The sequence below is a fragment of the Pteronotus mesoamericanus genome, unplaced genomic scaffold (genome assembly GCF_021234165.1).
Source record: "Pteronotus mesoamericanus isolate MK-2021 breed Mesoamerican mustached bat unplaced genomic scaffold, CSHL_Meso_final contig_130, whole genome shotgun sequence".
NCBI lineage: Eukaryota > Metazoa > Chordata > Mammalia > Chiroptera > Mormoopidae > Pteronotus > Pteronotus mesoamericanus.
This window is the reverse complement of record NW_026555060.1, coordinates 3,353,159-3,380,135: the sequence shown is the minus strand read 5'-3', so window position 1 is coordinate 3,380,135 and position 26,977 is coordinate 3,353,159. Positions and strand designations below refer to the sequence as shown.

At 35.6% G+C, this 26,977-nt stretch overlaps 1 protein-coding gene across 2 annotated transcripts in view; it reads right to left on the bottom strand.

Annotated features, from left to right (window-relative positions):
- MTHFD2L (methylenetetrahydrofolate dehydrogenase (NADP+ dependent) 2 like) overlaps positions 1 to 26,075 on the bottom strand; it is a 103,088-nt gene extending 77,013 nt beyond the window's left edge. The window contains exons 1-3 of one of the 2 annotated variants that reach the window (XM_054591567.1): positions 25,870 to 26,075; positions 11,623 to 11,807; positions 10,866 to 10,988 (exon numbers count right to left, since the gene is read on the bottom strand). In XM_054591567.1, coding sequence (XP_054447542.1) covers positions 10,866 to 10,988; positions 11,623 to 11,807; positions 25,870 to 26,012 — 451 coding nt within the window. In that variant the 5' untranslated portion in view covers positions 26,013 to 26,075. Of the gene's footprint in view, positions 1 to 10,865; positions 10,989 to 11,622; positions 11,808 to 22,773; positions 24,059 to 25,869 lie in introns of those variants that run through there. The other variant, XM_054591569.1, reaches the window with a different exon arrangement.
- Positions 26,076 to 26,977: the final 902 nt, after the last annotated feature.

Sequence of the window (26,977 nt, the reverse complement as noted above, 5' to 3'; positions counted from 1 at the left end):
TCAAGTCAACATCATCACCCACGTTTAACTCTGGTCACACCAAACCATGTGTCATCCCCAAGCTCTTAGAATTAATTTTGACATTTCTGTGCTATTTCTCAGGTTATTTTTCCATCATTAATTTCTTCTTCCCTGTTCATTCACACCTAATTTATTTTTCAATACTTTGATCCATTGCTACCTGTTCACTCATCACAAATTAAAATGATATTTTTTTCTCCTCTGCTCTCCCATAGAACTGCTATGAGAAGTTCTCAGCATATTAGTTCAGTTAGTTGATCACACTAGTTATTTAATTACATCTTGTGCTCATGAATGTGAGCGTTTAGGGCACAAACTTGTCTTATTAAACTGATTCACCCATAGCTTTCTCCATCTCAGTTGAGGGCAGTTCCGTCCTATCGTGTGACTTGCCAAAAAAGCCTGGAGTCATTCTGAACGCCTCACTTTCTTTCATATCCAACATCCAGTACATTGGACAATTTGTTGGCTCTTCATTCGTAGCATATCTAGCATGTCACTACTGTCACTACAGTCCCCTGATACTTACTTCTCTGTTTGAGTGGCTATTTTCTCTCCTGTGAATTCTTACAACAGCCTCCTAATTATTTCCCTGCTTTGACACTTGCATCCATACAATCTATTTACAAAATAGTAGGTGTTTTATTTTTGAAGTGCATGTCTGATCACACCACTCTTCTCAAAACCCTGCTCTTCTTACTGTTCCTCCAACATATCAGGCTTTTCCCACCTCGGCTATCTCTTTTCTGCCTGCCAGGAGTCTTTTCAAAAAGAAACACAAACAAACTGAAACTGTCATTTTGGCTAAATCCCTCTCTTCTTTCAAATCTTTGCTTAAATTCCACATTCCTCGTAAGTACTATTCTGACCACATTATTTAAAAATGTAGGTTCTATGTCTGGTAATGTTGCAGTTATTTACACTGGACTTCAAAAAAAAAAAACCAAAAACTAAAAAAAAACAAAACCCCAACTGTAAACATTAGACAAATTATCTAAAAAACAACTATCCGAAAACATCGGAGAGTCACTACAAGTAGACAGATTTGGAGGAGAGTGGATATCTGAAAGAAAGAATGTCACTGAAAGAGTTTCCCATTTTGGAGGCTTTTCCAGACACAGGACAGCTGGGATTGGATAGAAAGCTGCAGTCTTACTTGCATAAAGAACCAAAGGACAAAGTTTGGCGCTACTAAAGTAGTTGGTAATTAAAGCAGTATTTCCAGAAAAGAAGAGAGCCACAGAAAGAAGACTCAACTTGTGTCTACAAATTCTTCCCAAATCTCTGATGACCCCTGAACTACACGCATGGGAGGCAAGCTCCAAGAAGCCCCTCTAAGGCTAGGAGAGCTAAGCGGACCGCAGCTGCGGCTCGCTTAGGGAAAAGCAAAGCTTGAAGTCCTCAATGTGCTAGGCATTTACAAATAATTTACAGCTAACATTGTATCTAATAATGAAATAGTGAACCTTTCCCTCAAGATTGGAAGTAAGCAAGGGTGACCATTCCCACCATTTCTATTCAATGTTTTATTGGAGGTCTTAGCTGGTGGAATAAGGCGGGGGAAAAAAGAAGCCTAAAGTTCAGAAAGGAAAAAGTTAAACTCTCTAGTCACAGATGGCACGATTGTTTATGCATGATATCCCAAAGATTTACAAAGCAAAAGAACTAATAAAATGAATTTAGCAAGATCACAGAGTACAAAGTCAATATACAAACAAATCAATTGTGTTTTTGTATACAAGCAGAAACTACTAGAAAATTAAATTCAAAAATTCTATTTACAATAGAGTTCAAATCATAAAATGCTTAGGAATAAATTTTAAAATTTTGAAGAAAATCTCTATAATGAAAACTACAAAAGATTGCTGGATATTCATTCTTCAAATTGTTCTTTAGATTCAATGTAATCTTTATCATAATCCTATGAGGTTTTTTGGTAGAAGCTGACAAACTGATTCTAAAATTTATATGTCAATGCAAAGGGCTTAGAATATCCAAAGCAATCTTGGCAATGAGGAAATTCTCTTAATTGATAAGATAAAAATATTGTATATTTTGATATGAGTTTTAGTTATACTGGTGTTTGTATTTTTCAAAATTTATGGATGAGTACACTTAAGATGTGTGCATTTCAGTGCATGTAAATTTCACATGAAAACATAAATACTGTAAGTAATGACATGCACACTGAAGTTTTAGGGGTACATTAAGTGTTTTCAACTTCAAATGCTTCAAAAATAGGATGATTGATAGATGAATAAATGGATAGATGGGACAAAGCAAATATAGAATTGTGCTAACAGTTATAGAATCTAGATTTAGGGCATATGGGTGTTCATTGTACCATTTTTTAACTTTTCAGTATGTTCAAATGTGTCAGAATAAAATATTGAGGGGAAAGCAAAAATACAACTTGTCCCCGAATACCTTGATCCTCTTTAACATGCTCCACTTTTTTATTTTTTCCCATAGCATATCAACTTCTAAGAAATATAATTACTTATGTTTATTTTCTATTGTCTCTTTTTCCTGCTACTCCACGAACGAAGACATTTTTAACTTTCTTTTCATTGACATATTCCTACCATACACAGACGTTTATTAAATAAATGGCTACTATTACCCCTAATCTATAAATAAAGAAACCGAGATAAATAAGTAGACAATGCAGGACAATTAGAACAAGCTGCCACAAGGAAAAGATATCTGATCCTTCTATAACCTCTGACTTTTACCTTTTAAAAATAAAATAAAAAACCAAGCGTGGCTGTCATTAAAATCTTGATTTTTCAATATGCTTGCATCTATGTTATTAGATATCTGGCACTTTTACATCCTCTGATATAAATTTAATGTAAAAGATTCATGTTTGTTTTTCAGGACTTGAAAAACCTGAAATTTCAAGCAAAGCTTTAGCCTAATAAACATGAATAAAAGGCTCTTGAAAATCCACTCACTTATTCATTCAAATATTTACTGAGTGTCTACTGGTTCTAAGTGTTTAGGATATATAAGTGAACCAGATAGACAAAATTCTTACTTCGTGGAGCTTACATTCTAATGAAATAAAAGTCGTCCTAATCAAATTACTTAGCTATGGCCTCTTAATGAGTTAATTATATTTAGGAGTAAATCAGAAATACTTTTGGAAGCTGTGTACACTCTTCTCAAGTCAATAAATAATATTTAAGTTACACTCTATGGGTTCTACATCAATGTTTCAAGACAGAAAATATTTACCAGGTGCTTACCACTTGCCCAATATCATTTAAGATTTGTTTCATCATCAAGGAGTGAGATGAAAAAGAAATGGGAAGTGACTGTACTCTTACGGTGCCTCTCTACCCCCAAATTCAAGAATACAGCAGAGCGTGGAGGCAGAGTGGAAAGTATTCTTCAGGCCAGAAAGGGGTGGGTCTGGCTTTGCACCCTTCCTCAGCCTCTTTCTCCCATAGCCATAAAAACTGCAACAACATCCCAGGCAGGTTTACTTCACAGGCTATAAAAAAATGATTAATGGAGGTAGAACCCACATATCACGCAAAGGTTACGATGTCTGCCCTGCATGTGCCTCTTGAGTGATCTGAAAAGTACATGGAGATCCAAAAACTGGCTTGTTCTTCAGAAACAGTATTGAAAATACAGTGATTAAGCCCTCAGTCTCCTAGGCACTATACAAAGTGACTTCCACCAAATATATATTACAGCAACTTGAAGCAGTGTATATTCTACAGAGAAACACTCAGATAAGTGAGCATGTATATTCTAGTGAGCTTTTTTAATACACAAGGGAAAAGAAGAAATGCCCTGTTTTGGGGATCTTGTTTGCAAACTTCTCAAGGACAATTTGTCCCAAATTGTTTTCTAACTACCACTCCCCCCTAGTGCCTAACACAGAATTATATATAGATTTAATTCTAAGTAAATTATTTGTTGAATTTGATAAATGAATGAAGAGAGTCACAAAGCAATCATATAAATATATCTCTTCAAAGGCTTTCTACAAAGACATACCCCGATGTTTAAAAGGGCCTCTTGATTTTGATAAATTCTTGACCCAAGTTGAATACACAAAAAATAGGTGAGGTTATCATGGTAAAATAAAAAGATGAAAAAAGAAAAGAAGTCACCCCTGTTGTTAAAGAATTTCAGATTTTAAATATACTTTGAGTAGTAAATCATCTCAGGTTACATGATATAACCTGTCTGTGATAGCAACTACTCAAAAAGACATGATTATATAGATTTGAGTAACTGAAAAAACTCTTGGGATCGATGCCACCTGGGTAGGAGTGGAGAGAGACATAAATGGCTACAGAGACCAGCCCATCCCACTGACGTGTAAATTACATGTCAGTGACTTACTCAGCTTCCAATATAAACCATTAACAATTTGTTTTTAATCACCGCTTTCTCAATGTTGCCATCATGTGGTCTACATATTCCATATACAGGACAATCGTTTCTCGTTTTGTTACCCTTGCTCATAAATTCTTTGACAAAAATGTTACCTATGAGCATTTTTTTAACTGGATGGATGGTATTATAGGGATGGTTTTGTTTCTATGTGAGTGCTCAAATCTTGTCTGAAAGGATTTGAAATAAAATATCTGTTCAAAATCTGGCTGGTTTCTCTGAATAAACTTCAAATGCATAAAATGGTTGAATAATAATTTATGGTTTGTGACACAATTTCAATATTGATCCAAGCACAATACAATGATAAATAATTAGTTATTTTTCATAAGATAGGCATATGCTAATCCACCACCCAAAACAGAAGTTATAGCTTTGACAATAATCTATATTTAACCATAATACCCACTGGTTACCCATCCTTTTCCTGCTCCAATTTGATGTAAACTTTATCCTGAATTCTGTGTTTATCATTTTATTCATCCTTTTTACATAGTTTTGTTGCATTATTTGTTTTCTGGAAATTCATCAAGATTACCATTTAATTGTTCCTATCTGTTTACGGCTCTTTTAATTCCTCTTTCAGGTCAGTAGATCTTGATTATGACTCTGGATTTGACACTCTCCCTCCAGATTTTGGAATGGTGGTTTGTCCTGCAACAGCAGTTCTCTGACAGGTCAGGAAAAATATTAATTTTCAATTTGCTCAGCTTTTTCTTGTAAGGACAAAAGGATTTGTGTTAATCTGGTAGGAGCTGGGTTTTGTTTAATTGGATTGCTTTTATTTTCTTGTATTGATTTTTGAGAGCTCTTTGTATATTCTGTATATACATGTTATCAGATATATACTTTGCAAATATTTTCTTCTAGTCTGTTTTATCTTTTCATTCTTTTAGCAGTATCTTTTAAAAAGCATAAGTTTTATATTTTGACGAAGTATAACTTACCAATTTCTCCTTTCATAACCAAATAAAATGTAGTTGTTCCAGTACCATGTGTTGAAAAGCATATCATTTTTGTACTCATTTATCTTTCCACCTGTATCAAAAATCAGTTGTCGATATAGGTGTGGTTTTATTTCTGGGCTTTCAATTTCTTCCAATGATCTGTTTTTTTCATATTGGTTCCAATGCCACACAGCCTTGATTAATGTATCTTTATAATCATTCTTAAAATCAGGGAGTATTAATCTTCCAACTATGTTACTCATTTTCAAAGTTATTTTGACTATCCTAGGTACTTTATACTCACATATCAATTTTACAATTTGTCAACTTCTACAAAAAAAGTATGCTGGGATTTTGATTAATCTACAAATCAACTTGAAGATAATTGACAACTTAACAATATTTAGTGTCCCAATCCATTACTATAGTATATTAACACATAGGTTATTTAAAAGTGTGTTATTTAGTTTCCAAAGGTGTGGGGATTTTCCAGATATTTTTCTGTTAGTGATTTTTAATTTAAGTCCATTTTGGTGAGGAAACATGCTTTAGGTGCCAGGAACCCATTTAAACAATGTAAACAACTTTTATGACCTAAAAAATGGTATATCTTGGTTAATGTGCTTTGTGAACTTAGAAAAAATATACATTTTGTTCTTTTCTAGGAGAGTGTTCTATAAATGTCAATTAAGTCAAATTGGATGACACTGTGTCTTCAGTCTACACTCTAAATGATTTTTTGTCTACTTGTTCTCTCAGTTATTAAGAGAGAAGTACTGTAATCTATGATTATAATTTTCAATTTGCTTATTTTCTTTACAATTCTATTAGTTTTTGTTGAATGTATTTTGAAGCTTCTTTCTTAGGTATATAATTAAAATTGTTATTTCTTTTTAATATACAGCTCTCTTATTACTCTGAAGTGACCTTATTTATCTCTGGTAATATTCATTGCTCCATCTGATATTAACATAGTCACTTCACTTTCTTTTTATAAGTGTCAGCATGATATATCCTTTTCATCATTTTGCTTTAGTCTCTGTGTCTTTATACTTGAAATGCATCTCTTATAGGCAGCATATAGTTGAGTCTTGCTTTTTATCCACTCTGACAACCTCTAACACTTAATTGGGTTATTCACAACATTTCATTTTATGTGACTAAATCTATTAACTGCTATGTGGTTTCCTTATCCTTTTTTGCTTCTCTCCTTTAGAATAATTAAATGTTTTTAATAATTCCATTTTATCTCTTTTTTTGGCTAATTAGCTATAAATCTATCTTGTTCCTTTGCTCTACCCAAATGAGTATATGGAAAGTGCTTGTGTACTCTGTCTAATGCTTATGCAAACCTGTTCTCCAACATCAGAATTATAATTCTAACTTGGAATTTCTTTTACTTAAGATATTGCCCTAATTGTAAAAAAAAAAAAAAAAGAAAAAAAAATTACTTCAGACTTGTAATCATGAAATAACTTGAAATTCAAGATTATTAACCAAATGATAGAAAATTGAACGTGTAACTGACTAGAATCATTTAATTTGTTCATTTACTCATTGTTTCAATGGTCCTTATAACAATCCTAAAAGACATCTACAGGAGAGACTATCTCAGTCCACTTTCACATAGCCACCCACCAAAAAGAGTGATGTGCTCCATTTCTTCTGTAAAACATGCAGGGTGATGGCCAGATCTTGCCAAAAAATATCAGAGCATAGTTAATAAATTACTTTTTGGGTAGTCAAAGAATAATAGTTTATTAACTACCAAATGAGTTTCATGATAATCAAGAAATAATTGTGTATACATTCCAATCTGTTTTTGCCAGTCATTTTGTAGTAAATTATGTAATTTAATTTAAAATGATATATAACCAAATAACAGAGTGTAAAAGGAAACAGTTGTTATTTTTATGGAAATTAAGTTGAATGTTCTGGGAAAACAGTTAAGAACCAAAAACTAGTAATTATTACTAAATTGTTAGTAATAATTTAGATAAGGGCAAAACAACTATGAAAACTGGTAGGACTTTCTAAAATTTAGACAAATATTTACTCAAAATTATAGGCAATGAATTAATGCCAGAAGGTGATAAAAAAATTCCAATCAGTGGGTTCAAAACAGTCTTGGACTCACATCAAAAGACTGATGAATAAATGAGTATTTAAATGTTGTATGTTATCATACAATCTTTAAAGTAAATATGCATTGTTTTATGACTATATATTTGAATAAACTTTTCCATTAACCAACAAACTATATGACCCAAATGAGTTGGATAAAAGTCTATTTCAATCCTCATTTTACAATGAGAAAAAAAGTGATTCACCAGTTAAATAGCAGTCAGTAAACTGTAAGGCCAGATTACCAACTCAGGCTGCATACATCCATAGCTGAATGATACTTTCTGCTAGCAAACACGTACCACTTACTGCGTGATTACTCAAATAAGACACAGGCCGCTTCAGCAGGAATAGTATATTTAATATCTGTCTTTACTCTCACTGCTTTCATTTTTTAACCTTACTAAAAAGAAATTATGAATAATAATAGAAATATCATTATTGAGCAGGGCAAAACCATAAAAATATAGGGTTACAAGGTTGGAAAGGAGGGAGAACAGATAGATTACTGAAATAATTCTGGTCAAGATGGTAGTTACATACACTAGAAACTTTAATGTGAATGTTTGAAATATATGTGCTCATAATGTTCAGAGAATCAGTATAATGTAGGTTAATAAAGGTTAAAAAGGTAGGCTCTGGACTCAGACTGGCTGATTTTGGGTCCTGGCTCTACCATTTACCAGCAAGTAACAGACAATTCATTTAATTTATATTTTTCAGTCTCCTCATCTGTAAAATGAAGAAGACAATTCCCACTCATAAGATTGTTTTGAAGATAAAATAAAATAATCCATATAAAGAAAACCCACCACGTAGAAAGCACACATTATTCACCAGCTAATATAATTGTCTAAGGTAATGCCATGAGTGACCAATTGACAAGGACTCACATCTCAGTGTAATTGCTCATCAGCTCTGAGGCCTTAGGGAAAGTTACTTAATCTCTCTGTGCCTCAAATCCCTCATTAGTAAAATGTGCGTAATAAAAAAATCCAACCTCACAAGGTTATTGTGAGGATTCAGTAGATTAATAAAGGTAAAGCGCCCGAGACATAAATGTTTAGTGTAATAAATTTTAGCCACTGTTATTTTGTATATTAGTGGCTTTTAAGCTAGATTGAAAATTGCTCTTTCTGAGAGCATCCACATATTTGTGACCACCATGGTCTCTTCGGCTCCATGCTTCTCATCCTCTAAAATGAACAGGACGCAAGAAATTTACTTTAGTACAGCTAGATCACCAGTGCCATCTAGTGGTGCTGCTAGCAACAAGTTCACCAGATGAGGACTACTGCCCACAAAAGGGTAAAATTTCTACAGATATAAATTTAATTTTTTAAGATAAACTAAATCTAATGTAGCTATCTGGAAGTTTGTAACATTTTATGTAACTACTTTAATGTAGTAAAAATGCAAATGAGGGAAACTTCATAAACTGCAAACTATAAGATGGCCTGACAAATGCAGTACAAAAAAATGTTTCTTTTTTCACATGAGCCAAACAATTGGGTTTAAACCCACTGCCAAGATTTTTTTAACAGATTTGTGATTTTAGTAAGCTCCTGATATTTTCTAGACCTCAGTTTCCTATCATATGAAATTAAGGTATTGTATGTGTTGAATGCCTTTTTAGTTCTAAAAGTGATGAGTTACTGTACTAACTTTAACATGATGATGGGTCTAGAGTATCATCTGTTGGAAGTATTTGTCTCGGGGGAAACCCTGATGACTTGGTAACTTCTAAGATCCTTTCCAACTTTATGATTTTTTTAACATGCAGCCATATTGGAATTAGATTTAAATATATGAATTTTTGGTATAATTTAATTAGCACAAAACATACTAAGATATTGTTATATTGTTAGAGAAATTAAAATATTAATACCATATAAAGATCCCAGGCAAAGCATTATACATCTTTATTTTCTGCAAGTCAAAACTTACAGAGGAATGCAAAACTGCACAAAACTACTGTAACCTATGCTGTAACAGCAGTCTTTGGTTTGCTCAATTAAAAAATGCACAAATTTCAGAGCCACAACTAGTTAATAATACCAGCCCTCCAACAACACCGTTCAAATGTCAGTTATTATGGTATATTAACTGAGTTACATAAGAGCTTCTGGCTCTTTGTTCCATAAATCCCTGTGCAAGTAACAGATACAGCATCACAAGCAGTGACCAACATGTCACTTCTTTCAGAGTCCATCAAAGACTTGTCACTGCACATTAGTATTCTAGTCAAACATAGATGGCAAAGTGTATTGTCTCCATGTCTCCAACTGATGAATTCACATGATGTTTTGCAAAACTGGATAATCAGTAGACGGAATTAGCTTATAAAGCACAAAGTACAGCAAAAAGACAAGACATGGTGATGCTGGACCTGAAACAGGATGTGAATAGATCTGAAAATGGTGACAGCCAAGCAAAGATAGACAAAACCTAGGCCAGCAGAAGTGAAGGTAAGGACTATGAATGTAAAAAAAAAAAAAAAGAAAAGAAAAGAAAAAAGAAGGCTATAGTTACTTCAGTAGGATTCTATTGAATGTAAATGGGTTGCCCAAGAAGTGGGTGACTGGAATGTTGACACTGTGCCCTTTGAGCAATGTAGCTAGGCAGGCACAGGAATTGAGAGAAGGTGAACTTGACGTCAATGAGGAAAGTTACTGTGACAAAAAGAACGACCCAGAGGAAGTGAAACCAGCATAAAACTTTAAAGAAACTCAGAGACATTTCACAACTTTAAAAGGACAAAGAACAAAATGAAAGCTGATCCAAACTTGGAAGTATGACAGTTCTGGTCACCGAGACATAGAAAAGATGCTTGCTCCATATTATGTATGCTATGTGATGAGAAAAAGGCAAGTTCTGTTCAAACTCCTATTGACAAGTTTTTTGCAAAGAAATTAAATATTTTAATTCTCAATGTTTTAATATTTTAAAGTACAGTGTACTGAGTATTAGTTTTGTTATTTTGCCGTTTCCCTATATATTTATGAACCACAGTAAGGAAGTTTATAGTTTAGAGAAGACATTTTAAGGGTCACAGAACAACTGCTATTTTTGCCCTGGATTATTGCTTTGCCTGACTCCAGCTTACACAGTCATTTGTAGGGTCCCGCAGTACTGCGCAAAGCAAGGACTGCATGTGTCGTCAACGTCTAAAGTGTCCTTTCACAATTTTCAGTCATTGTAAGCATAAGTAATTCAGAAATTGTTGCCTATTACATGTTAGCGTAATAGCTTGATCCCTTCTGAAAAATTTTATAAATTACTTACAGTGTCATGACATAATGCTGAAAGATGCCCTTTATCCTAACCAAACCAGTCATATAAGAAAGCATTAAATACCTGGCAGTGGCAACTGAACTAATATGCCACTGACTCGTGGGTCCATGTTCAATTGATCAGTGATATCCAAAAGTTCTTCCTGAGAAACATCCTTAGGTTTTAGAATGATCTCACTGCAGATTCCTACAACAAAACAAGCACAGAAAGTCACCAGACTAACGAAGATGTGTTGGGTTTCTTTTTTTTCCATTAATGGCGACTCACACAGCATGTAATTGGTTTTCTCTGCTTCTGTCCCATAGGAAGGAAAGGCCTTTCTACAAAAATGATGCTCTAAGAAGCATCAGAAGGGATTTCTCAAATAGTAACAGATATTTTCTTATGACTCACATGCATTCTTTGGCCCAGTATCCTATGTGGCAAATTGCACTTATTTGTGATAAACTATTGAAGGTATTATTAGTGAATGTGAATCCTGTAAAGATGCCAGTAGCACCAGCGCCACTGTCAGGCCAAGGCCGACAGAGTGAACTGGATGGGTTTATTTCCTGATTAGAGCAAATGTAATAAAAATGGGCCCATAAGTGTAAATTTTTCTTCTCACATTTCACCAGAGCCTCTGAAATCACACTGACTTGAGTCAGTAAGAAATTTAAAGAAGTAGGAAATGAAGATATACTTTGATAACTGAAAAAAAATCATCATAATAAATGTTATTCAAATAACAATTATTTGACAATTATCACTCCTAATTCTTACACTTTGAAGCAAAACCAGGAAACACTATTAGTAACAAGTACAACTGAAGCATCCCCACCTACAGCAGAGGCGGCTCTGATCTTCCTCCTGACGTAGGTATGGCTTGCGGGGTTATCACCCACTAAAACGATGCTGAGGTGAGGTCTCCTGTTCCCCAGGGAAATCCATGCCTCCACACCCTGCTGTATTTCTTTCTGGACTTGTTTGGCCATTTCAGTTCCGGAGATAACAATGGCATCGTGTCTATGGAAAACAAAAGAATAAATGTCGTACTAAAAGGACAATAAGGAACATTCAACCACAGAAGATACAAGAGTGACTGAAACGTTTATGATTCTCCAAGTGAGAATCCAAAATTTCATTTTTTTCAAGTATATTTGGCACCCAATTCTTCAGGTTCATAAATATAATTTTGTGAAAGATTCTAAATCTGCTTTTTAGATCTACATTATAACCTCCTATAGTATACATTTCTTTATAACCATTATATATATATTTTTTATCAAACCGCATACTCAAGATCTAGACTATAATATTGGCTCTATTAAAAGCTCTGCTATTTTTTTCAGAACAGACAGGTCAGCACAGTCTAGTTAAAACTGGCACCCACCTTCAAAGCTTTGTGCCATGCTGTGTGTGACCCCACAGTCTTTGCAACCCTAAGACTAGCCTGTTCACTCTTAGTTACGGTCCTGTACAAGACCCTGAAGTCATGAGCTCTGTACTACACAACTCTTTTAAATTATTCAAGGGGCAGTTTTATTCCACAGCCTTAGGACAACTCCATGACAACAGCTGCCAGTCTTGCCACGCTTGTCATTGATTATTCTGGAGACCAGGTCAGTAAGCAGATGGCTCAGTTGCTACCCACACCATTTCTAATTGAAAAAAAATGTGCACAGAATATTACTCCCTGGCAGTTTATATAAGTACTTAAGAAGGTAAAGAAATGCTATACTTTGATAAATGACATAAATTTATCTCTGGAAAGGCACAAAGAAATGCATTATGGGAAAGTTTGCCAGCACATTGTGATGTCAAACTTAAGAGTGGTGAATTATGTTACTCTTACCGTGTGTCATTCTTAAATGCACCTGATAAAGTTTAAGATGTTTCCTTCTTCCTGCTGCCATGATTATTATGCAAAATGCCAAATGCAGGTCAATGAATATTGTGAAGAAAAAGAAAAAAAGGAATAAGAAGCAGAAGAAGAAAAGGAGGAAAAGAATATCTTAGAGACTTTAATCCTTCATACCTGTACACTTCTTATTGTCTAATGAATGTGGGCACCATGAATATCAGCCAATATACAAAGTGCAAACTTGCTGCCACTTCCAAATAAGTCAGCTGCCTTCTCTAATAAGTTGGTGCACACACAGGTAGAATCAGATTAAGAATACTCCATTTCAGTGATCCATTGGGCTCATCCACATTCATACAATTTTTTTAAGTCCATACAATTTTGATGTAAACAGTGTTCTAGTAAGAAGTGATTCCGAAATGTGGTCTATGGATAGATACATTAAAATTGCCTGGGAAGCTTGCTGAACTTGCAGATTCCCAGACCCCAAGAAGACACTTAGTATTCACAACCCCTAGAGGGTGAAGCCTGGGAATCTGCATGTCTAGCAAGTTCCTACAGGTATTCTTGTGCGTGATTGTGTTTGAAAACCACTTCTTCAGTCCAACACAAAAGTACATTTTAATAATAATCATAACCCTGGGTAAATAATTAACTGAGCAAAAAAACTGGTTAGACAAGACAATTAAAACTAGACATTATAATTATAAATAACCTGTACTTTTGATTCTAATTTTGTTGACTTTTCACTAAAATTCAATAGCTTTTAAGCACAGAAGTTCATGGAAAATTTAGTGTATCACTCTTGCTCCACTGTCTTAAATTTATAATAGTTTTATTGAAGTATAATTGACATACAATAAACTGCACACATTTAAAATGTACAATTCGATGTTTTAATGTATGTATGTACCTGGAAAGCCATCACCATAACTAAGAAAATGAGCATCTCCATCACCCCTAAAAGTTTTCTGGTGCCCCTTTGTAATCTCACCATTGCACAGGTCCCCTGCCATGCACGACCTCCATCAGCAGGCAACCATCGATCTGCTTTCTGTCATTTTATATCAGTCGCTATCATAATGAATTTTGTAAAAATAAAACTATGTACTGGACACTGCTTTTTCTCTAGCTACTTTCACTCAGCATAATTAAGATTCATTAATGCTGTTGTGTGCGTCATTTATTTCTACTTATGGCTGAGTAATTTTCCATTATATAGAAACATAAAAATGTGCTCATCTATTCAATTGCTGGTGGATATTTGGGTTATTTCCAGTTTGTGATCATGACAAAAAAACTGTTAGAAACATTCATGTACAACTCATTGTATACATATATGCTTTCATTTCTCTTGAACAAATACCTCTTGTAGAATGGCTGAAACATATGGTAGGTATATGTTTCAATTTGTAGGAAACTGTCAGCCTGTTTTCCAAAGTGACTGTACTACTTTACATTTCTACTAGCAGCACATGAGAGTTCCAGTTACTCCACGTATCTGCCATCACTTGGTATGGTCTGTCTTTTACATTTTTATCATATGAGTGTCTATTTGGTGGTATCTCACTGTGCTTTTAACTTGTATTCCCATATTGAATAATCACGTTAAACATTTTTCCACTGGCTTATTTACCATTTGCCTATCCTCTTTGTTGAACTGTGTAATTTAATGTTTTGCCCATTATTCAATAGCTTGTTTCCTTATTATAGAAGTTTTGAGTTCTTCATATATCCTAGATCCAAGTCCTGTATCAGATATGTAATTTGAAATATCTTTTCCCAGTCTGTACTTTGCTTTTTCATTCTCTTAACTGTGTCTTTGGAATTCAATTCTGAATTTTGATGCATTTGAATCGATTTTATTTTTATGGATCATGCTTTTGGTGTTGGGTATAAGGAATCTTTGCCTAATTCAGGGTCAAAAAGCTTTTCTCCAGTGTTTCTAGTAGTTTTATGGGCTCAGGTTATACATTTATTTATATGATTTAGTTCTATTCCTAGTTTGATGAGATCTTATATAGAAATGTTGTCTAATGCTTTTTCTGCATTTATTGAGATGATCATATATGATCCTATGGGTTTTGGTTTTAGTCCATTAATAGTCAATTACGTGATGCATTTTCAAATGTTAAACCAAACCTGCATTCCTGAGATAAACCTCACTTGGTCATAATGTACCTATCCTTTCCAGATATTGTGGATTTCATGTAAAATTTCATTTTTTTTTTTTTTGCATCTATGTGTATGAGAGGTATTTGTCAGTAGCTTTCTTGGAATGTCTTTGTATGATTTTTGTATTAGGGTGAGGATGCTGTTGTAGAATAAGTTAGGAAGTATTCCATCTTCTTCAAATTTCCAGAAGAGTTTCTGTGGGATTAGTATTATTTATTTCTTAAGTGTTTTGTAGAATTCCCTCTGAAAACACCTGATTTTTGTGGTTTTTTATGAGGTTTAAAATTACAAATTTAAATCTTTTAATGTAGAGGGCTATTCAGGTTATCCATTTTTTCTTGAGTTTTTATAGTTTGTGCCTTTGTACATTCTAATAATTAGTACATAATTACAATGACAGATTAAATCAAGTTAAGATAAAATACACTTACTTTTGAGTTTAAATTTTATTTTTCAAGATTAAGTAACATTTTTCACTATTTCCTATGAATTTCTGGTGCTTATTTTTAATAATTAATTTAAGTGGCCTTTTAATACTAAGGGGGAACAAAGACCTCCTATATTAGCAAATACTAATGGTTGCAGATACAGCAACTAATTCCAGCATGGCTCATTTCTAAAAACAGTAAAACATAAATACTTTCCATAAGTTAAATTGTGTCAGCAATATTCAGTTAAGAGTAAAATTATCTATTATAGAAGCAGGTTTATACGCTAACATACTAGAATTCACTCTTATAGTAAAGAACATATTGGGTTGGCCAAAAAGTTTGTTTTTTTCCAGTAAGGTGGCTCTAGTAGCGCTTAGTTGTCTTTAACCTCATTACCTCATTTAAAACAATTTGGTTAAAACGTATTGTGAAAGCTGTCATATCAGTATGCTTTTAAAAAGAAACATCAAAATTGAATTTTTGTGTAGCCATTTTAATATTGAAGATGGAAGAAAATACTCATTTTCAACATATTATGGTTTATTATTTCAAGAGAGGTAAAATTGTAGCTGGCATGCAAAAAAAAAAAATTTCTGTGGTGTATGGAGAAGGCGCTGTGACTGATCAAACATGTCAAAAGTGGTTTGTGAAGTTTCACGCTGGAGATTTCTCGCTGGATGATGCTCCACAGTCATATAGACCAGCTGAAGTTGACAGCGATCAAATGACACATAATTAAGAACAATCAATGTTATACCACATGGGAGAAGATAGCTGACATACTCAAAATATACAAATCAATAAAGTTATTGGTGTAAATGAAAAAATGTTTCATTTTTTCACAGAAAAAAATTTTATTTTACAGAAAAAACTAAATGTACTTCTTGGCCAACCCAATACATTTATATTTTAAAACACAAAACCACCTGTGCACTTTATGGCATATGAATAGCAATGCTACTGCTGACATGTCTTATTAGATTCTCTATTCAACAGATTAATCTGTTCATAAGCTGCTGTGAAACAAACCATGACTGAAAATAATCCAGGATAATTGTGGCCCAGACACTTCAAAGCTGTGTGTCCCTGAGAATATCAGAAACAATGGCATAAACTGATTCCTAACTTACAAGAGACAATGTACAGATTAAATGTGACGGCACTCTGCATGTTGGGGTCTTAGAGAGTGTCAGCGCTTACCTTATTGCACTGAAATGCTAATCACAGCTGACAAGATACAGCCTGAATTAGCTGATGTTTATGGGTAAATACCCTTAAGACCGCCACCCAATTATGAATAGGGACTCAGCATTTTCGGTAGCAGCTGGCCCATCCCAATGATTTCCTCAGTCACTGCAGAGCCTCAACAAGCCTGGAATTAGTAGAAGCCCAATGAGAGGATGCCTGTATCAGTCCATATCCTAGAAGAACTGGTAAACACACACTACCTAGCTCACATAGTCCTTACTGCATAAACAAATGAGATTTTTCAACATGCATACTTTGAAAATGTTAAATATCAAAAAGAATTCAAATATTCAGCTACAGAAGCATATAGGTCCTATGAGTTCTCCCTGGCTGAAGTCTCAGTCTCTGCTGATCCATTTTCCATACTGCAGCCAGTGAATTTACAAATATATTCAAACCAATTTCCTGGTTAAAAAAAAAACAAACCTTCACATCATGCCCATAATTTATTAATTTAACAATTATATATTAAGGACCATCTATATAGAAGGCATTATCACCAGGAACATAAATAATAGTGCACCAAATTGTCTGATTTCATGGAAACCCTATTGTAGTTAAAGAAGACACAGCAAATTTTTTTTTTAAAAAGCAAATATTTAATATACAATATCATGTGTGAAAAAATGGAGGGACAGGACATATCTGGAGGCCGGAGTTGCCATTTTATATAGGTGGGATAGGGTGTCACTTCTCTGATTAACCAAGTGACATTTGGACACAAACGAAGGAAATGAGGGAACGTCATGTGGCTATATGGAGAAGAGAAGCCCAGGCCGAGGAAAGTGCACAAGTACAAAGAACCTTAGGCGAGAGCATGCCTGGCACGTTCAATGAATACCAAGGAGGCTATCGGCTGCAGTGGAAAGAATACGTGCACCACGACGAAGCATGAAGTCAGAGAAGCAGGAATGTGAGATCACCTGGTACCCTTCAGGCCTTCGGAAGGATGTTGGATTTTACTGTGAGTGAGATAGGAGCCAACTGGAGATTCTGAGGAGTGGCATGACCCAATTTTCATTATTCAATGTTAACTGATTAAAATGTAGAAGAGTCTCCGGGAGCAAGGGAGAAGTCGGGGCGCTAGTGTGGTATCCAAGGGGGTAACAGTGAGGGTGCTAAGTACTGATTCTAAACCTGAGGGTGGATCCACTGAAATTACTGAAATTGGGTGTTAAATGTAGAGAAAAAAGAAGCCAAATTAGACTAAAAATTTTGACATGGAAAACCTGAGAACAGGGAGTTTTAACTGAAATCTGAATTTCCTGTAGCTTCGAGCCCACGCGAGCTTTCTTTAGCTTCACAGCTAAAGAACACAGAGTTCACCAAGTCCCACACTACATGCAGCTACATTTCAAGTTACCCACTGTGCCAGGTTCTGATTTCTGGATCTTCACATACACTATTTCCTCAACCTGAAACACTCCTTCTCCTTCTCACCTCTCAAACCTCCCTACCAAGTCTATTCCTCCTTCACGCCCACATCTTCATCTCAGCTCAGAAGGCACTCTGGTGTATGTTCTCTGACCCTTTACCTTGGGGAACTGCCTTCGCCATGAGCTCCCAGTGCCCTGCTCTTTCTCTTTTGTAGTATTACAAGTCCTTGTTAAAATTACTGTTTCCCCCACTCTACTCTAAGCTGGCTAAGGCAGCCAGTTTATATTATATCCTTTACACCTAAAAGAGTATGTGCACATTGTACATATTTATTAAATATTTGTGGAGTTATCAAAGAGTTAAATTATGCAATTTTTAAAAATTATGATGCAGCCAATGAAAATAATTATAAAAGAACAGTATGTGCCCTGGATGGTGTGGCTCAGTAGATTGAGCGCTGGACTGCGAAGCAAAGGGTTGTTGGTTCGATTGCCAGTCAAGGCACATGCCTGGGTTGCGGGCCAGGTCCCCAGCTGGGGGGGCGTGAGAAGCAACCACACTTTGATGTTTCTCTCCCTCTTTCTCCCTCTTTTCCTCTCTCCCTAAAACTAAATAAAATCTTTAAGAAAGAAGAGCAATGTGTGAAAATATTCATTGTATAAAGTGAATATATGAAAATTATACAGTCATTATTATGACTGTTAAAATATGTATGCATATGGCTAGAATAAAAGAAATGTGCAAAATAAAAAGGTGAAGCATGTAGTACTCTGGATATTTCTTATCCTAAAATGTTTTTTCAATGTTATCAAAATAGGTCTTCCTGAATTATATTAAAAGTGAATACATGAAAAGCATCTATAAAACATATGAAAAGGGAAAATAATACAATTAATGTTAACAGTTGAATAAAGATTATAATCACAGAAATCCTCTGTGTAACCTTCCCCTATTCAAAACCCTTATTCTCTCCTGTGGCTAAATACTATCCTGAAATTTGGATTTATAATTCCATTGCTTTCCTCTATCATTTAATGTTTACATTTTAAACATTAGATATAGTATATTAATATGTACCAAGAATTTGACATTAAAAAATATTCATATATAAAATTTTTAAAAATTGTTTTACTGTATAAGAATATAAATTACTTTTTAAAAATGTTACTTTAGAAGTTTTGACTACTTTTATAGATTTGTCAATATTCTAAATAATGTCATTTTCCTTAAATGTCTTTTTAGCTTTAAAAAACATGCTTTTAGCAAACAACCAGTCACATTGCCATTTTTTTAAATTTACTGTGGTATTTATTTATATATTTCCAGAGAAAGGGGTAGGGAGGGAGGGGAGAGAAACAGCAATGTGTGGTCACCTCTTGTGCACTGCCAAATGGGGAACTGGTCTGCAATCCAGGTATGTGCCCTGATTGGGAATCGAACCTAAGACCCTTTGGTTCGCAGGCCAGCACTTGGTCCACTGAGTCACACCAGCCAGGGCACAGCGCCATTAAATACACATCAAAAGTGCACTAAAGTTGACCCTTCAGATTATCTTTCACACAATGCACCCTATCATAACTTGCTCAGGTGACAATTCCTGAAAAGGCAGAAACATTGCAAATGACCCCCAAAGGCAGAACAGAGCTCTCCCTTTCAGTACTTAATGCTCCCCACATTGCTGGGCAAGCACTAAATGTGGGTTCCTAAGGAAGCAATACATCATGAGGGTCAGGGAGAGGAAGAGCAGACCAGCCCAGTGAGGTACTACTTACCCCAAGCCAGAAGTCCTGAGTGTCAGGCCTGATGCACCATTAGCTTTGAGATTGGACAAGTGACTTAACCGCGCTCAAAAACATGCAATTTCCTTACCTATATAATGGGAATGTTCTCTATTGACTTTACATAAAAGAATTTGGCTAAGAGCTCATAGGCTGATTTGCAAAAATGAGTCTTTCCCCCAGTTTTTGTTAGGTACCAGATGGAGACAAATTCAGATAACCAGTAGCAATAGGGGACCAGAGAAAGCCATCAGCATTTAGTGTTTTCTGTGTTTGTTTATTTACCTATACTTCCCAGAAAACAAACTGTAACCATCCTAATCTATGATTAGTAGAACTAAATGAAGTGCTTAATTAACTAACTCAAAGTAGTAAACAGGAATAAAAATCATGACTTTTCTTGTATACCAAAATACTCCCTCACAAAATAGTAAAATACCAAATTCTACTCAAGATTAACAGTGTATTCAATTTGAATACTTGGCGTCTTGCTTCTGCTTCTAGGATTCAATATTGTTTTCAGCCACAACTTTAGAGCTGCAATTGTTTTATGAGAACTGTTTTAGCAAAAGCCCTAATACAATCATTAGCAAGTCAAATTTCTCTTCAGGTCCTAACTAGTTTGCTTTGTATCTCAGGGCACAACTTGAAGATTTTGAGTTAGAACAATAGTATAGAAATTAAACCCAAAAGAACTAAGGCAAAGTTACATATGAAATAAAAGCAATCACTAGTACTAGGGAGCCTTTCACAATATATGAATGTTTTTAAAATAAATGAATACTTAAGAATATTAAGTTTCTGACCTTTCAAAAAACATTTCATTGCACATCAAAAATACTTTACTTACACCTCAAAGTAATTTTATCAGAAATTATACTTTTGTAAAGCAACAAAAAGTAAAACAAGTTGTTTATTATGTATGATTCTTTCTGTTATGCGATTTTGTGACTTAACTCTTTCAGGACCTGTAAATTAGAGCATACCTAAACAACATTCAGCTTTTTCAGAATCTTAGATGCTAAGCTTTGTATATGAGAAATATTGGGCAGTCTGTTTAATCCTATGGACACCTCTCAGTACAAGCCCTTTAAATGTTTAAAATATATAAAATACACAGGTTTACAAGGAAATCAGTTTTACTGAAATATTATCAAACATCTTTAAAAAAAAAAAGCATTAACAGGATCTAGTGGCAGCTCTAATAGTTACTAGTGTCAAAACAGTGACTCATGTATATGATGTTTTAAGATCTCTGCATCAACTCTGTGATACTAAAATATCTATGGTTTTTATTGGCAGTATCACAAGCATTGCTAATATTACTGTGGTGTGTTGTCAACATTCATAATTGAAGCTAAATCTATTAAGAGATTAATGACCTCCCATCTATGTATGGATCCCCTAAATTCTATGTATGAAGTCCCAGGTTAAAAACATCTTGCATTAAGGGAATCTAACAATTTAATTTTTAACATTTATATGTAATAGTATCTTTCTTGAGTCACAAAAGTTCTACCAGATTTAGTATTTTCAAAAAGAGGAAAAGTGAGAGTGAGATGCTAACAATTATAAACTGCTTGTAGAAGGAAGCACTGGATAGATCACACACGTGCAAATCCTGTCTTCACTATTTATTTATTGTATTAACTTGAACAAATTATTTAATTTCTCTAAACCTCAATTTCCCAGACTGTTAACTGGGAATAGTAATAGTGCCTACTTCCTTCAGTTGTTGTGAGGATTAAAGGATATACTGTATGTGAAAAATCTCAGCAAAGTGCTTAGCAGAGGGTTCATTAAATATTAATAAAAATTTATGTTTCAACAACACAACTGGATTACTTAAAGGCAAGGTGATATTCCTTGCAAAGTTAATCATAACTAGCCAAAAAGGGAAGGGGGATCATCTTTTTAAAGTATATAAGTATATCTATGTTCCCATTTCAGAATTATGAATGTCTGGATAGTCTTTTAGGTTCTAGGCACACTCTTTAATGAGAGTAATTACACCTAGGTAGAGTTCAGATCATTAAGTGAAGAAATCTAGATGGTATGATATTGACAAGATGACCTGAATCTGAGAGTAAATTATTTCATACGTTCCCAGGACTACACACTGAACCATAGCAAAATGTCTAGGTTAAGTTACAGCCAACTGACTTAATATATGACACAGCCAATAAAATATCAACCAAAACAATGGCACCACACAAAATGCTTATGATTAATATTAAGTGGAGCACCTGGATTAGCCTTCTTGGACAATATTCAACCCTGAAATCTTTGCAATTAATTAGATTTGAATTGTATTTTGTTCTAACCCAAAAGTTTTCTATCTTTTAGGGTTCCCCCCCCACCCCGTTTCAAATTGAACTTCTTACTCATTTATTACTGGTCAATAACTTATCCCACTCATTGACAGTTAAAACTTCACCCAAGCTTCTATTTCTTTAAAGTTCTCTCCACAACTTAATCCTCCCTAAACCAAAGTATTTTTAAAAATCTTCACTGAACTCCATGGAATTCCATGAGAGTACATAACCATGGAAGATAATTACTGTTTTGATCATCCCATCAAAGTATTAACATGGAAAGATAATATAACATCAAAACATTTGAAAAACAAATATTCAAGTCATCACAGAAACTGCCAACTTATTACTAAACCCATGACTGAGTAACAAAATCTGAGATTAACATTAGTCTCTGTTTTTCATCTATTAATCCATTTCAATCAGAAAACTTAATTTTGGACACATTTCAATTAGAGCATTTTATATCTGAACAGCTGGGACACAGACATAAAACTAAGATACAAGACATTAAATAGTGAAACATTTGAAATGGCATAAGAACGCTGAGAAACCAAAATTGTTGTCTGATAGTTATCATATCTCATTTTCATTAGAATAGGTAAGGCATTAAGATGGGAAAACCACACTATTATATTTGCCAGGAAAAAAACATAAGATTTAGAGAAACTGCCTTTGCTAATCAATTGGACTAACGCTACATTCGCTGAATTCAGTCTGTGGAAAATCATCTTCAGTAATGGTCCTAAATAAAGTCTGGGTCCTTCAGCCTTACAGGAGGATAAAAAGATCTTTAATGAAGTAATTATTCTACAGAGATAGAAATATTAAGTACTAGAGGGGAAAATCTGAAGAAAAATGAACAAGCTTAGTGATAAAATTTGGTTTTTATTAAATTCAATTACCTACTTTACAAGACATTAGTATGTACATAACATTACCAGTGCCTTTTACAAAGTCCAGAAGTGTAGGGTTTTAATTTTTTTTAAAGTCAGCCTACCTGCAAAAATTATAAAGCCACTGGCAGGGAGACATAAAGAAAGTTGAGGCTTCCATAAAGAGCTGTAGGACAGTACACAAAATTCTACAAATGCTAAAATAAATCATAGCAGGAGGAGGAAAAAAAAAATCTGCCAAATTAATGAATTTAGGAATCACTGAACAACAAAATAAACATTCCACTTAGTTACTGAAAATGGATTCAGAAGGGATGAGTAATAGAAGGTTTGGGGAAGTCCCTGTTGCAGGATACTTGCAAATCTGGTTTTTGCTTGATATTAATTTAAAAGGTCTTTGTGTGACCTCCCCTCCAAATAGGAAAGGTTGCTGCCTAGCTCCATATACTGGAAAGCACAGGGCCTGACTTATACAATGTTTATAACCCAAAGACATTTTGATTTGTAAACTCCTCACACTGCAAGGCAAAACAGGAAAAATTCAATTACCAATAATTTACTTTTAACTTTTTGGCTGTTTAGGTAATTCATTTTAAGAAACAATAAGCTACAACTAATAGAACTTATTTATCTGACATTAAATATATTTTCTTTAATAAGATTTAATTTCTCATGAGTAAATAGGAAAGAAAAACTCATTGCAAATGTTAAAGGAAAAACCATTGAGAAAAAAATGTTGAATGATACTTCAAGATTTTGTAGTTTTCAAATTCTATCAAACACTATTACTTGAAATTCATTTGTCAACCAAAATTCCACTAAAATAGTATTTACATGCTCCACTGTCACAGGTATTTAATTAGTCAAAAATATGAAAAAAATCCAAACTACATCTTTATCATTCATTTAAGGCTTTATATAGCTCAGAAACTTGTAATATTTATCTTACGTTAAAAAATTCAGTATCTTTGGGTGAAGAGTTTATCACACTCAAAGACAATTTTCAGTAAGAATAACCTACTGAAAATAAGTCAATAGGAATGTTGTTGGATTTCAACCACATTCACAATGAAGAACTAGACAACTAATGTGTCACTATACTACATTAAAAAAATGATGACTGCGGATGGGGACAAGTGGGGAGGCAGACAGTGGCGACCTCTGGAACATGGAATCTCTTCTCTCTGCTGGTCCTAGAAGAGAAAAGAGACACCAATAAGCATCAACACACTGTCCGAATTCCTCCCCACCAGAGACCCACCAGTCCACAGGTGTTTCTCAACCTTACAGCCATCCTCACCTTTATATATGGTATTCAGTGCCAAGAGGATATCAGAAACACCACCCTAGCCTAACTTAATTAGTGTTGGCTTAAAAAAATAATCAAAAGTATTATTTATATGTATACAGTTATAATCTGCACCAAATGGGGCTGAAAGCAGCTAGATCGAAAAGTAACAGTTCTTATCTATATTGAGTAGCTTCCCAAAATTTTTGCACTCAACTATTTTAAATTATAGAGACGATTAAATATAATTTTAAAATATCTGAATTATCCATGTGTGTGTAGGGGGGGGCACACCCATAACAAATCAACTGGTTAAAAACAAATACTTGGGTTGTAACTGTTGTGACTCCCGTTCAATGTACAAGGAAAGGATGGGGTGACGGGCTTGTTCACATCAAGCTAACAAAGATAAATTAATCAACTCATACACTCTGAAAAAAGTTATCCTAACCCCTGGAAAGAAGCGCTAAAAAACACAAATTTTAAAAAACTAAATAAATAGATTAAATAACTATAGTAGATAATTCCTTCTATTTTGTAGTACAAATAGGAATCTCCTTTTCCTAGGTAATAAAGTTGGTAATTCCAAACCAACTGGCAATTTCTTCCAGACACAAGAGCTTAACACAACCAAAACTCTAAATCAGTCATTTTCTCACATATTCTTGTGGGAGACCTAGTCACTAAAAACGACGTCCCAAGTAAAAACCCTACAAGAAATAATTTTTATTTCAATTACTCAAGACTTAGGTACAAATGCATACAATTGGGGGCTTAATCAATTTAAATTAAATAAGCAGTAGCTATATTTCCACATTACTGATCATTACTTTCTATTATGCTGCACACTGGAGATAAAAAAGATTAGTTAGACACCATCTCTGGTCACAGAAAACGGCAGTATTGCTGGAAGCCCTGAAAGTCTGGAAACAGAATTTCTTCTGCACCCACTGGCTTTGGATCAGGGGAATATATTTTTAGCTTATTAGGTTTGAGTTTGCAAGTACGTCCAAGTCAATGACTGAGGGTAAACTGAGCCTATGGGAGAAGAGTTAAAACCGCACTGTTCTGTATTTCCAACGCACTAGTCTGCAACAAGCTCCAAAGAGATGCAGTGAATAAGATTCATCATCTCAATTTTAGGGTAAAGAGGTTCGGGAAGTACCACATAGAAAAGCACTGAGAAATCAAGATTAATGTCTGATCATTAAGAATTTTAGCGCTGGAAAAGAACGCCCTCAGTATTAGCACCAAAAAATGAATTCAGACATTCAAACGCTAATAAACTATCTGGAACAATGCCCATTCCTTTGTTTACGAATCACAGTAACAGAAAAAAAAAAAGTTTGAAGCAAGCAGACCATGCGATTTTAATGGCACCGTTCCTGAAGGACTCAAATGTCTTTCTCATAAATCACTCAACTGCACCTGCTGCGTAGAAGGAACATTTTAGTGCCGGAGCCCTCAGTCCAGCACGTCCAGGTTGCCAGACTTCGGGCCAACTGGACCCGCCTGCGTGGTTCGCTAGGCCAAGTTCCGAGCCGAGGCAGGCCTCGCCCCCAGCGCCCCGCAGGGGTACCCTGGAGCCTGGAGCTTCACGCGCAAGGGCCCGGCTCGCCCCACGCGCTCGCACTCCCGCCGCCCCTCCCACTGGCATTACCTTCAAACCCGAACCACCCACACCCAAAGAGACTAAGCGTCCAGTAGAGCTCATACCTCGTGCCACTGCTCCGAAAGCCCCGGAACGTGGGGCCGACGACCCCCTGCGGCCCCGCGAGCGCCGCCGCGCTCCCGCCCAGCCCCGGGACTCGGCCCAGATGGCTGCGGAGCAGGGAGAAGCCGCGTGCGGGAGCCGTCATGGCCGCGAACCCCCGACTTCCGGACGGAGGTTCACCCTCCGCTGCTCCGGTGCTCGCAGCTGCAGGCCGGTTTCACCCTTACCAGGCCGGGCGGGACGGCAGGTCGGGCTACGAGCCAGGTTCCGGGACGCCATGCAGGGGCGGGGCCAGCAGTCTGGCTCCGGATGGGGCCGGGGGCGGGGCTGAAGGAACTGCGGGACCGTCAGGGGCAGGGCCAGGACTCTAGGCGCCGGCTGGGCGTAGTATGTGAGGGGAGTTGGTTCGGGAAGGCTGCTGGCTTTCAGTGTGGCCTGGCGGCTTGGCTTCTCTCCCGGTCGACTTGCCGCGGACTCTTCCGTGAGGAGGACACAGGGAAGGCAGCCAAACTAATCATTTCAAACAGCATGAACTCTTTCTCCCAAGCCACAGTTCCCAACCAACAGCCTCAGAAAGGCCACGTGGAGTTTGATTTAAAGCAAGAAGGACCTTACTGGTTCTTTTGTTTCACACTTGTGCGTACGACCTTTGGACACCTTAGGAGGTGGAGAAAGAAGCAAAGGCGTGTGTGGAGGGAGAAGGGGGACCTGGCTGAACAATCCCTTTGCGTTAGGGTTTCCGTATTGTGTCCACTTTTGGAAGAAAAATGTCTATGGTTTTCCAAAGTGTATAATAAAATGTACGCAGCCTAGGAACCTGCCTGTTATGCGGTGAATTTGCAGTGAGAAAGCAAAACGTAAGCTCCCTTTGAAAAAGTAAGAATCAGACTGGCCATTCATTACAGTGGGACAGGGTAAAAGATAAACTAAGCCATATTAAAATATTTTAAGTATTTATTTAAGCAAAAGTTGATTTGAATCAGGCAACATTCAATCTAGCAGATAAAAAGGAGCTATGCAAAATAAAAGCCTTTTATATAGGCAGAAGGGAGCAGGAACAAGGAAGTCACACAGGCAAAAAAGCAGGTTGATTACTGCAAAGTGACTTTC